An 11,972-nucleotide genomic window follows, 5' to 3' on the forward strand; every position below is an offset into this window, starting at 1 on the left:
GACCGAAGACTTGATCGCTCACGCCTCAGAACCTGTCGAGGAGGAGTTCGAGTGGCAGCGTGCTGTTGCGAATGATGATCCTTATTTCCGGATAGACACTAATGACATAGAAGTGAAGTATGTTCCGACGAAATGTTGTGATAAATTGACCGAACTCAAGAGCAAGTTCATGGATAGCAAGACCGAAGGCTTGTTGATCGTTTCGAATTATAAAACCGACGACCAGGACGAGGTCCAGCGCTCGACCCTTTCGTTTGATTATGGGATCATCTCGCCCGCGGTACTTGATTCCTTCGATCGGGAGGGGAAATGGCAAAAGCGAAGAGAGGCCACGTACGATCGAATGATACAAGTGCGTGAGAAGCTATTTGACGCCACTAAGGATGATACGTCGTCCAGAATGAACAGCCAAGACTGGGTGCAGTCGGAAATAGCCACCTTGAGCGAAGGCAAGTTTGGGAGCCTAGTCTTCAGTGAAGAAGAGAGAGAGGTATTTGATGCAATCGTCCTAGATCTTGTTTCGGGGCAGGAAAGTCAAGCTTAGGGTGATCATCCATAGCTCACTGGTCGGCAACTACATATGCTTGTGGATGTACCTGGTGTGAAGCATGGAAGCATGCTCAAGTACGAATGATATCGCATTTGCCACTCGCACCGCCTCTTGTAATGTTCTTTTTGCTGCGCGAATGACCAAGACGCGTTTCAGGTTGATCAGGATGGAATATAACCCTGTAAACAAACCATGCTCCTATTGCGTCACTTCCTTCCTGAGTTCTAGACTTCTTGCCATCTCATTCCATCCAGCTTCATCGGCGTTGGTCACTGCGAAGTGACTCTTGGCGACTGCATTATCTTGCTCCTATCCATCACGAACTTATACAAGCCCGACTGCAAGCCTATCTGTGTTCTGCATAACTCGAAGCAGCACATCGTTCACCGGTCTCAGAGCCTTACCTCATCTCCAGTTCCGAATCTTGGCGATCCAATGATGGCTTTTGGTGGTGCGCCGAAATGCGAAACCTGCGGTACGTCGGTATATCATGCTGAACAAGTATTAGGACCGCATAGGAAGGTAAGTGTCAGCTACTTTTCGTCGATTACTCTTGGGTAAAAGCTGACTGTCGTGTATTACCGAATTGCAGATATACCATAAGATATGTCTGAAGTGTGCGCAGTGTGGGAAGAGGCTAGATCCTGGTAGTCTTGTAGAACACGATACGCAGGTAAGCCTACCAATTGCAATACATCCCGTCGGTCCACTGGCTGTGATGAAACCGCAGCGGCTGACTCGGGGAGTTCTTTTAGCCATATTGTGCCAGATGTCACACTCAATTATTCGGGACTCGAGGTCAGTCAAAAGCATTTCTCATCTCTGCTGTCACTGCGCCAGCCACCACATGTACATCTCAGAGCTGACAAATATACCACCTATAGACTTAAGACACGCAAATGTACTACCGAACATAACGCCCACTTCATCCCCTGCTCGACCTCAACCACCTATAACCCCTTCCACACCTACGTACCGCCTCCCCTCTTCAGCGCAATCACCTCGCTCGCCCCTGCCCCCGCCGAGGGAATACTATACCCCGCCTCGGGCTCGTACACCCCCACCACCAGAACCAGCCACGCCCACTGACTCGTCTATACCCATAACTCGCCCGAATTTCCGCGATTCCAGACCTATATCGGTCCCCTACGCGGGAGGGTCGAAAGCTCTGGATGATAGGGGCTTACTGAAGAAGACGGAAAGTCCGCGGAGTAAAGTAGGAGAAAGGATACGGGACGATGAGATGTGTAAAGCGTGTGGAAAGAGGGTGTATGCTGCTGAACAGGTGGGTCCTGTTCTTCTCTCTTGGTTGTCTTATCGGCGAGATAGCTCGTCGAGGATATCGCTGTTGGGGCTGGAGAGGTGAATAGGGTGTGCTGATGAAGTGGTCACTTGTCAACCTTAGGTCTACTCGATAGGGTCGAAATGGCATAAAGCATGCCTACGGTGCACGTCATGTAGGACGATTCTCGATCCCTCGAGGGTATCTGATAAGGACGGACAACCGTTTTGCAAGAACTGTTACGCCAAGGTGAGTCTTCTACCACACGAGCACATCCGAGGCGGCATCTCTTCGTACTGACGCGTGTCATTTTGCTTAGGAACATGGTCCTGGCGGCATCATGGGCAAGCGGTGATGAAAATCATTCAACAGGGTGATGGAGGCAGGAAAGCAGTGTAGCGCGAAGCCATTCAAGGAGGATGTGACTGCAGGTTGTAAAGGAGGAGTCGTCTTATGGTTGTTGTAGCTCCAAAGAGCGGGAAGTGAAGAGTGATGTTGTCATTGAAGAACAGGGGATGGGCTAGTTTAGCACTTACTAAGATAAATGCGAGTATCTTGTTGTATTCCTACGATGTTTGCGTATGGTGATTTATATGCATACAAATAAGTAGAATATACTTGGTCGTAAGATCGTTGTCGTCAAGTACAAGATAGTCAGTACAAGGAAGGTGAGAGAGATGGACGATTCCCTCTACTTCTATGATGATGATTGACCACTCCCTGCTTTCAACGCTGTCAATTGCTCTTCAGTGCCGTCCGAGTCTTTGTTCTCCTTATCCAGTTTCTGTAATCTGACCAGATTTCGCTTCTTGACTAGTAAGCGGACTGTACGTTCTTGTTCTATCGGATGAAGGTCTTGCCAATTCTGTATTCGCGAGAGAGTCTGCAGCACGACACAGGTATATTATCAGCTAGTGCTCTTGTTGACCCAATGACCCATACTTTTACATATTACATATAGCGACTGTCGGATAGGAGAAAGTCAACTCACGCCGTCAGAATTGATTATCATCGGACCCAATTTATCCAGCTTTATTACATTTCCCTCCCCGAGATCCAGCGTATGTACCTCTTCCTCCTCTTGTTCTGGTTGACTCTTACTTTGATCTGATGGTAGAGTATTTTCAATAGCTAGTCGTTGATTTGCTGATGCTGTCGGAGCTATCCCAGATTGAGGGGTCATGTCGTCGGTAGTCTCCGGTATGGGCGTTTCGGGTTGAGGGGAAGGTGATGAAGGGGCGTCTAGTGGGTTTGACATATTGGACTGTCGAGCGATATTCCTCCCGAGGGCGTCTCAAAGATCTGTACTTGTAGGTATCTAAATCTGGTCTTGCGTTTGCTGGCTCGAGTTCTGCTCTGATTGTTCTGGTGGATGCATGCCATCGTAAGGTGTCTCGAGAATGCTAGAATCACCTTGCTCGTCATGCTCACCTCCACCAGGTCTGAGATCACGTGAGCTAATAGAACCACGTGACACTGCTCTCTAGCTACGCGTCTTTCGGTGGTTTCAGCCTTTCCCTCGTTATTTCCCTGTTTTTGGACGCGTATCAAGCAACGTTCATGTTCATGTTCATGTCCATTCGCCTTCTGACCTTCTTGACTTTGCCCAAAATATCATAGGCCAGACGCCAACACTCCGTCACGCCGGTACAGTTTGAAGCAAGTCATCTGCAACTGTTTGTGGCGGCTTGTAGACAGTAAATAACAGTGCTAGCACGATGGCCCCAGCAAAAGGTCTAGCAGCACTCCGAGAGGCGCGTGCAAGAGGTGGAAGATTGGGTCAATGGAAGGTTAGCTGGATCTTCCTGGCTATATACGACGTGAAGCTGACATCAATTCCTCCTCATAGCCTTCAGAGTCGGAATTGTATGACGAAGTGACCGATGATCAGTATCGATCGATCGTGGGTGATCGCCTGGATGCGGACGATTTTATAGAAGATGATGACCATGGAGGATACGTCGATAATGGTATGGACGACTGGGATAACGGGCGAGATGACGATGAGAGTGAAGATGAGGATGCGTTTGAAGGCGAAGATGAAGAGTTCAAGAAAGGTAAGCTGGGTCACCCAACGCATAAGGGATGAATGTGGATAACACGGGTATGGGTTCCCTTACATATAGCTCGACAGCTGAAAAAGCAGAAGGCAAAAGCAAGACTGAACGCGGGCAAACCACCTCCAAAATCCAACAAGCCTAAAGCCAAATCAGCTTTCTCTGACTATGCTAGACCGGTAGCTTCTTCTTCGTCTTCGACGTATAGACCTGCCCCGAACGCGATGCAAGAAGACGATTTCATGGCTTCTCTCTTATCCAGCGTTACATCCACGGCGAACGAGACAGCAGCTAGAAAACGGAAATCATCTCCCGATATACCTTCCTCCGAAGGACTGCACCCGTCATCGGACTCTTCGTTCTTTAGCTCCAGCGGGAAAAAGCGGTATGGAATGGAAGAAGACGATGAAGACGAGGACAACTCGCCTGCAGTATGGGATGTCAAGAGGGGTGTGATGGGTAAAAAGCCTAGAATGAGCGATATCACCGTTGTACCGCATCAAGAATACGACCAAGAGAATGACTTCATCATGGATATCGAAGCCGACGAGATAATGGTCAAGCCTGAGCCGATCGATGAAGACCTCGATGAGGATGAAGATGAAATGCAGATCAGAAAGGTCAAACCTCTTACTACAACCACGGCCAAGTTGAATGGCGCTACGACGGCAAGGAGAAAAGTCGTTAATTCCAGTTCGGTCAAGAACGTGATCAAGCCTGATGCAGTCATGGTGAAAGCTGAACCTCTTGACGAAGAGAATATCGAGCTTGTCAAACCTCGCCTCAGCTCTGCCTCGACACCAAGAAATGGGAAGATATTGTCGGGCGCTTCCCATTGGTCTTCTATACAGGAGTCGTTACTTCAGCCTCAAACGAAAGTATCGGAATTGGATGAAGTCAAAGCTTCCTTCGGTTCTGTCAAAGCCGAAAATGTCTTGGAAAAGGATGGCAGTCTGAGCATGTTTTGGCTGGACCACTTCGAGCAGGACGGTGTGGTCTTATTCGTTGGGAAAGTGCTGGACAAGCAATCTGGCAAATACGTCAGTGCTTGTGTCAGCATCAATGGAATTGAAAGGAATTTGTTCGTCAAGCCGCGGGCAAAACGATTTGGTAAGCTTCCTTTCTACGATGCTCGCGGAAATCAGCGATGCTGATATTGATGGACCATGATAGTGCAAGGACAAGAAACGGACGAAGATGTTTCTCGGACAGATGTTTTCACCGAGTTCGATAGTATACGGCGTAAAGCTGGTATAGAGGAATGGGCTGCTTCTTACGTCCAACGTAAATATGCTTTCGAGGATAAAACGGTCGAGAAGGGAGAAAGCGAGTGGATGAAAGTTGCTTACGGATTCGACCGTGAGTCAGATAGCCTGCTTTGACGTACAATATCAAGCAAAAAGCTGATTGTGGTCGTGCAGAACCCGAGATACCGATGGGTACTACTGGTCAAACGTTCAGCCATGTGTTCGGTACCAATACCACACCATTTGAGTTGCTGGTTGTCAAGAGGAAGATTATGGGTCCTTGTTGGTTGAAGATCGAGAACCCTACATTGAGTACGAAATCTGTAAGTCAGCTGCAAAGACACTGTATGTCTGATCCAGCTGACGGAGTTCGCTACCAGGCGTCTTGGTGTAAGATTGAATTCACGATATCAGACCCGAAGACGGTCAACCCCTTCTCCGAGACCGATAATTCCGCCCCTAAAGATACACCACCTCTCACCATCATGTCCATCTCCCTGCGGACTATCGTGAACCACCGAGAGAACAAGACTGAATTGCTCTGTGCTACGACACGAACGTGGGAAGGATGCAATATCGAAGATCCGACTCCGCCAGATCAATCACGTTCATCGCTGAATACGATAATTCGGCCCATCGAGAAATTCCCACCGGGACTGGAGCAGAGGGGCAAAACTGATAAATCACCTTTCCAAACTGTCAAAGCTGAACGAGCTTTACTCAACTCTTTGTTGGCTACGATACAGCGATTTGATCCCGATGTTCTTGTGGGGCACAACTTTTTGGGTAATACCTTCGAAGCGCTCTTGTATCGGCTCAAGGAATTGAAAGCGGATCATTGGTCTCGTATTGGTCGATTCAGAAGGAAGGGCTTCAATATCTCTAAAGGTGGAAGCAATCATAGGCTATTAGCAGGTCGACTGGTGGCAGACTTGTCGAGTGATGCGGCCAAGGTAAGTCATCGCCACCTCACCTTCGAGACGGCTGGCTTACCCTGTGTATAAAGGGTATGATCTCCTCGACAACATGGTCGTTGACCGAGATGTGCGGTACCCACCTGAAGATCCAAAGGGAAGATATCGATCCTGAAGACACACATTCGTACTTCGATCATACTCTTTCGTCACCGGATAAGCTCATCAAGTTCATACGTTTATGCGAGGTAGACGCGTTCTTTCAGATGGCGATCGCTGCTAGGGTGCAGATGTTGCCTTTGACTAAGCAGCTGACGAATCTTGCTGGTAATTCTTGGTGCGTCACTTATCTTAAGACCCCAAAGGCCCGACACATTTTTGCAGACGGTCAGAGCTGATTTGCCAATTGAATTTACAGGAACCTGACCCTTAACGGAGGTAGAGCAGTCCGGAACGAATTCATCTTGTTACACGAATTCCACAGACTGAAATATGTTTGTCCCGACAAAGCCCCTTACAAAAGCAAGAAGCACATTGTGAACGATGAGGAAGACACCGAAGATATAGCCACGAAACCCATCGGGGCAAGAGGAAAAGCCAAGTATTCTGGTGGTCTAGTGTTCGAGCCTAAGAGGGGTCTATGGGATACTTACATCATGGTCATGGATTTCAACTCGCTTTATCCCTCGATCATCCAAGAATACAATATCGACTTCACGACTGTCGATCGAGAGGTAGAAGACGAATCGGCTGAAGGTGGAGCAGAAGAGAAAATCCCAGATGTACCGGCTTCAGACGTTTCTCAGGGTGTTTTACCGAGAATTATTGCTACATTGGTCAACAGACGTAGACAGGTCAAGGGACTGATGAAGGATAAATCGGCTACACCGGCCCAACTCTTGCAAGTAGGTGATGAATTGATGTAGCGTCTTGGCACTGGCGGGATCATCCACTGATTAACATTGCTATAGTATGATATCCGACAACAAGCGTTGAAGCTGACTGCGAACTCGATGTATGGTTGTCTTGGTTTCGCCGGATCTCGATTCTCCTCAAGGCCCCTGGCAGCGTTAACTACCTTCAAGGGTAGAGAGATTCTTACGCATACCCGAGAGCTGGCCGAGTCTCTGCAGCTTGATGTAAGTTGTGACAACCTCTGTCCGCAGTTCCCTATACGGTTGGAGAGACTGGCTAATTTACGTGATCACCACAGGTCGTATATGGAGACACAGATTCAGTCTTTGTAAACTCGAATGTCACTTCACTGCCCGAAGCTCACAAGATCGCGAATGATTTCAAGAAACTAGTCAATGAACGATATAAGTTACTCGAGATTGACCTCGATGCTATCTTCGAAAGGATACTGTTGCTCAACAAGAAGAAATATGCTGCGGTCAAGATTGAGGATAATGGCGAGCGGAAGACTGAGGTCAAAGGTTTAGATATGAAGCGAAGGGAATTTAGTAAAGTCTCCAAGGACGCCTCGTCGTACGTGGCTTGCTATCATTTGAGTAGTTATACATGACGACCTCCAGGCTAACAGCGGGCTGTTCACAGGGCTGTGTTGAAGGAGATTTTGAGTGGAGAATCAACCGAAATCGTCGTCGAAAAGATACATGAGCTTCTCACGAATCTCGGTGAAGCCGTCAAGAATGGTCTGATACCCTTGGATGACTTCATAATATTCAAGGTGAGTCCGACGTCTATCGGATCGCACAACCGACGAAGGGATGACTGATGCATGAGTCATATAGCGATTGGGTAAAAATCCGGAAGATTATCCAGATAAGAAGTCTCAACCTCATGTTCAAGTTGCGTTACGTATGAAGTCCAAAGGAGCATCTGTCAGAGCGCATGATGTGATACCGTATATCATGTGTTTGGACGAGAGTGGAAAAGGAGGTAAAACAGCACAAGCAGAAAGGGCTTTCCACCCTGATGATTTAAGAAGACAAGGGTCAGAGCTCAAAATCGGTATGTTCCCCTCCTTGGTCTGCTGTTGGCCGTTTCCCTTAAGCGCAATAACGATGCAGTGGCTGATCAAAGTTATCATGCCAGACTACGATTTCTATCTTGATACGCAGATATTACAGCCTGTCTTGAGATTGTGCGAGACTATCGAAGGAACAGAAAGAGCTCGACTCGCTGAATGTCTGGGTAAGTGCGGCTAGACCGTATATCACTGAGCGATGCTGAAGAAAGTTTTGACGGAACAGGTCTCGACCCGTCGCGCTACGCTTCATCTGGTCCTGGAGTAACAGATGAAAAGCAATTTTTCACTTTTGAATCGCAGATATCGGATAAAGAACGATTCAAGGATACAGAACCGTTACAACTGCGCTGTGTCGCTTGCGAAAGCACATTCACCTTCCAAGGTCTTATGGATGAGACGGTAGGTCTGCGCATCGTCGTCGCAGATCTTGGGTGTAGAAGCGATGCGAGCTGATATTCTATTCCTACTGTAGACAAATATCCAACCAGTCGGAATATCATGTTCGGCTTGTCACGCCATCGTCCACCCGGCGTCAGTCTCCATACAATTGGAAAACCAGATCCGAGCACACATATCGAGGTATTACCTCGGCTGGACTGTGTGTGATGGAGAAGGTTGTGGAGCTAGGACGAGAATGATGAGTGTGTACGGGAAGAGATGTCTCGGCCTGGTGAGAGAAGGATGTAAAGGCACAGTCAGGCTAGAGGTGAGTCAGCTTTTTCTGACGTGTGAGACGTAGTGAAGCTGACTTTGACATTCTTCGGGTAGTATAACGATAGTAAATTGTATAATCAATTGTTGTATTATCGAAGTTTGTTCGACGGTGAGAAAGCTATATCGAACGCGAGAGGGTCTCAACGATTTGGTGAGTTTCTCAATGACTGCCAATTCCGACTGTAAGGTATTTGTTCATGAATGCTGATGGCTGGATGTACGGTGGAATGACAGACGAGATAAGGGCATTAGTCTTGCCTAATACAGCGTTGTTTGGACAGCTCGTGCAAGTCACGGACAAGTATCTGGACAAGAACGGAAGGAGGTTTGTGGATATGAAAGGCTTGTTTGGATTCATGGAGAGGATCAAGATATAGCCCGGTGGCCGAATCTGATCAGCTAGATTTGTAAATCATGTACTGCAATCACCCTCTCATGGAGGGTTTCAGGTCTCTCTTCTTGTACGACTCATGCATGCGCTCATTGTTGATGCTGCTTTTGCGATCTCAATGCGGTTCTCCGCGAAGACAGCTTGGCGGAATTGAAGAGACCGTGTCATTCGCAAATGCGTCACTATCGAAGCTGCGACATCGCTAAAAGGATGACCAATGCTTCGGGACAATGGAGGGAGGATGAATCCCCATCATACTCACGCGTCATCATGTCTGCTGGCTGTTCAGCACGTCATAGGAAGGCCCCTCCTCCTTTCAGTTCGCTATGAGCTCATGCTTGATCAGGCAGACGACTTGCCCTTGCGCTAAAGTGTCATCGAACAAAAAATCACGTCTTTTCTGCCTCAAGAGATCCTTTCTTCCCTGCTAGCTGTCTGCTTTCAAGAATTGATACTCAATCACGATGATCCATATTCTGAGCCCTGGGTAGGCGATCCACCGGGTGCTATATAACGCTTCATATCAAGCGTGAACCCCCGACTGGTTTCTGCTTTCTGCTTTCTGCTTTCTCGGCAGCACACTTGATCTCGATCTCGATTCCGAATCTTCGACTCTCACATCACATCACAGCATCCGGTGAGAGAGGATCCACATTATCCCGTTCCAATATACACTACACCACAATGCCCTTGCGAAACAGCGAGCACGGTACTACGCAGCCTAGCGGAACATCTACACTTTCGCTTGGAACGCGTCGCCCCACCCTGATACTGCGATTGAGGGGCGCAGGTGCATCCGACGAGCCGTCATGTACCGGGCAAGAAGCAGCATCTCGATACACCTTGCATCGTGACGACCCCAACCCACTACCTAATCCTCTCCCAGATAGGTGGAGAGGCACGTATGTCATCTATAGTGCTGTTTCCGAGGGAGCAGATTTCGTCGGGAACGAGGACGAGGACGAGAGCGGTCTCCCGACGGGTAGCTACTACTTCAAATGCCCAGACATGTTGATTGCTGGTCATCCTGCCGAAGGTCAAGAGAATCACGCTACCTCAAAATTCCATCAGCTCTTCACACAGTTGACTGCGGACCCAAGCACTCGAGGGGCGGTACGCTCTGCCGCGTCACGTAGAATGGCCAACGAGAGCCATCCGTATGTTGGCGAATTGACAGGCCAATGGACAACTGAGCCTTCGCGTGCTTCGGCAGCCGGGGGATCCGCGTGTGCCACGAGCACGATCAGCCAAGCGATGGTTGATTTCACAAGAGCGTACGAACAAGCTATACAGAGCTGCGCAGAGGAGTTGCGAGCTGGTGTACTGGCGAAGCTCGATCTGGAAGACCAGGCTACCTTGTCTTTCAGACATGTGCATACGAAGAAGGAGTTCGAAGAGTTATCGGGCAGGAACGGGGATGTTACCTCAAAGTTAAGGCCAGAGCTGGATATGAGGGCATACCAGGATGAGCTAGAGAAGAAGTGGGGCGAAACGCGCCTCTCTGAGTTCGGGATCTGACGAAACGACGCCGAAGTTACAGGTCATGAGTACTGTCCGCGTATTGGCCATTGCAGATAACGGTCTTCGATTCGTGGTTGATAATGCAGAGTTTGCACTTGTCATTGGCTGCAGCGGGGTTTCCATTCGAGAAGCGGAAGTCCGCATCTCACGCTCCATCTGTATCTGATTATCACGTTTAACATTGACAGAAAGGATTCAGGCTGGGAATGCTTTTTACACTTCGGAGGGAAATCATACTAACAATCTCAACAACGACCTTCCCAGTCCTGCTCGGATGCAAATTCGCCCCTTGTTATTACGCCCCTACGTCTTGTCTGTGTCTTCAAGCAGATGACGGCATGATGGGTTGGCTGCATGACTCCTCGACTGATCGTCCCGGTCATAGGTATCATGCTGGTTCTTATACTGGACATATACACATGCATGACCCATACGAGGCGAGACGTCGTATGGTAGTGTTAATGAATTGGGCATCTCATTAATCCTGGAGAATGACGAAAGTGGCCGAAGCGGAATTCGAGGGCGAATACGGAGTTGCTGATCAAACTCCTTTTCAAGTCGGTTACTAACCCCTATGCTTAAGAGATATTCAACTATTGACGATGCCCGAGCTTTAGCTTAAGCATGCTTGGTCAGCGTGGAATGTGTATGGTGGAGATTTTTTCGAGATCTAGAAGGGATCTCTCTTGAACCTCCACCCTCCACAACGCTATATTCTTGGATTTGCCCTGAAATCTTTATCACCATAACGGTATGGTGAGTACATAAGGGCGAGATCCCTAGGGGATCTCAGTATGCGAGTCGATCGGAGGTTTATTTGGAGTCTTTCCTTTCTCATCCAGCTTTAAAGTGCACTTACCGCAAGACATATGGTGCGTACGTTCGATCGGATTACTCAGCGGGATGGACATTTCCTCCACTACGCCGATATGAGCATATTGCACGTACGCACATACAAGCTAGTTGATTGTATTGGTGATTAGATAAGCCCTGAACGGTTGACCGTACTAGTTTACAAAGCATTTAGCAAATTATTCAGCATAGACGATATTCTTCATGTTGTATCCAGCCTCGGTCTCACGGTCATCGTCCATGTAATTTTTGGGTATCATGCATCTCAAAGGATATATAAGGTAGCGATGTTGAGCATGAATTTCGTCTCGTCCAATATTTCCCCAACCATATATATCATCTCGTTTCGTCCAATACCTTCCCCATCAAATCGTGACTGGTCTCGTCCAATATTTTCCCCAATCATATCCTGAATTTGCCTTGTCCCAGAGGAAGAATCAATTTCGAAGAC

The 11,972-nt window shown here is 48.2% G+C and overlaps 4 protein-coding genes across 4 annotated transcripts; 3 read left to right on the top strand and 1 right to left on the bottom strand.

Moving 5' to 3' along the window:
* Positions 1–988: 988 nt before the first annotated feature.
* On the top strand, positions 989–2,187 carry I303_101527 (uncharacterized protein; the record flags this gene model as incomplete). The annotated part of the gene is made up of 6 exons (XM_018405683.1): positions 989–1,072; positions 1,143–1,223; positions 1,306–1,348; positions 1,435–1,835; positions 1,956–2,081; positions 2,152–2,187. 6 exons carry the CDS (start codon positions 989–991, stop codon positions 2,185–2,187), a joined length of 771 nt encoding a protein of 256 aa, XP_018265964.1.
* A 342-nt stretch (positions 2,188–2,529) lies between these two features.
* On the bottom strand, positions 2,530–3,090 carry I303_101528 (uncharacterized protein; the record flags this gene model as incomplete). Its single annotated transcript, XM_018405682.1, has 2 exons — positions 2,530–2,715; positions 2,824–3,090. 2 exons carry the CDS (start codon positions 3,088–3,090, stop codon positions 2,530–2,532), a joined length of 453 nt encoding a protein of 150 aa, XP_018265963.1.
* A 460-nt stretch (positions 3,091–3,550) lies between these two features.
* On the top strand, positions 3,551–9,134 carry I303_101529 (uncharacterized protein; the record flags this gene model as incomplete). Its single annotated transcript, XM_018405681.1, has 17 exons — positions 3,551–3,622; positions 3,682–3,889; positions 3,959–4,999; positions 5,063–5,248; positions 5,311–5,459; positions 5,517–6,089; positions 6,143–6,387; positions 6,469–6,955; positions 7,022–7,189; positions 7,264–7,538; positions 7,608–7,740; positions 7,805–8,024; positions 8,109–8,207; positions 8,267–8,442; positions 8,516–8,749; positions 8,812–8,908; positions 8,992–9,134. The coding sequence occupies 17 exons, from the start codon at positions 3,551–3,553 to the stop codon at positions 9,132–9,134; spliced, it is 4,506 nt and encodes a 1,501-aa protein (XP_018265962.1).
* A 698-nt stretch (positions 9,135–9,832) lies between these two features.
* On the top strand, positions 9,833–10,666 carry I303_101530 (uncharacterized protein; the record flags this gene model as incomplete). The annotated part of the gene is made up of 1 exon (XM_018405680.1): positions 9,833–10,666. One exon carries the CDS (start codon positions 9,833–9,835, stop codon positions 10,664–10,666), a length of 834 nt encoding a protein of 277 aa, XP_018265961.1.
* Positions 10,667–11,972: the final 1,306 nt, after the last annotated feature.

The sequence above is a fragment of the Kwoniella dejecticola genome, chromosome 2 (genome assembly GCF_000512565.2).
Source record: "Kwoniella dejecticola CBS 10117 chromosome 2, complete sequence".
NCBI classification, from domain to species: Eukaryota; Fungi; Basidiomycota; class Tremellomycetes; order Tremellales; family Cryptococcaceae; genus Kwoniella; species Kwoniella dejecticola.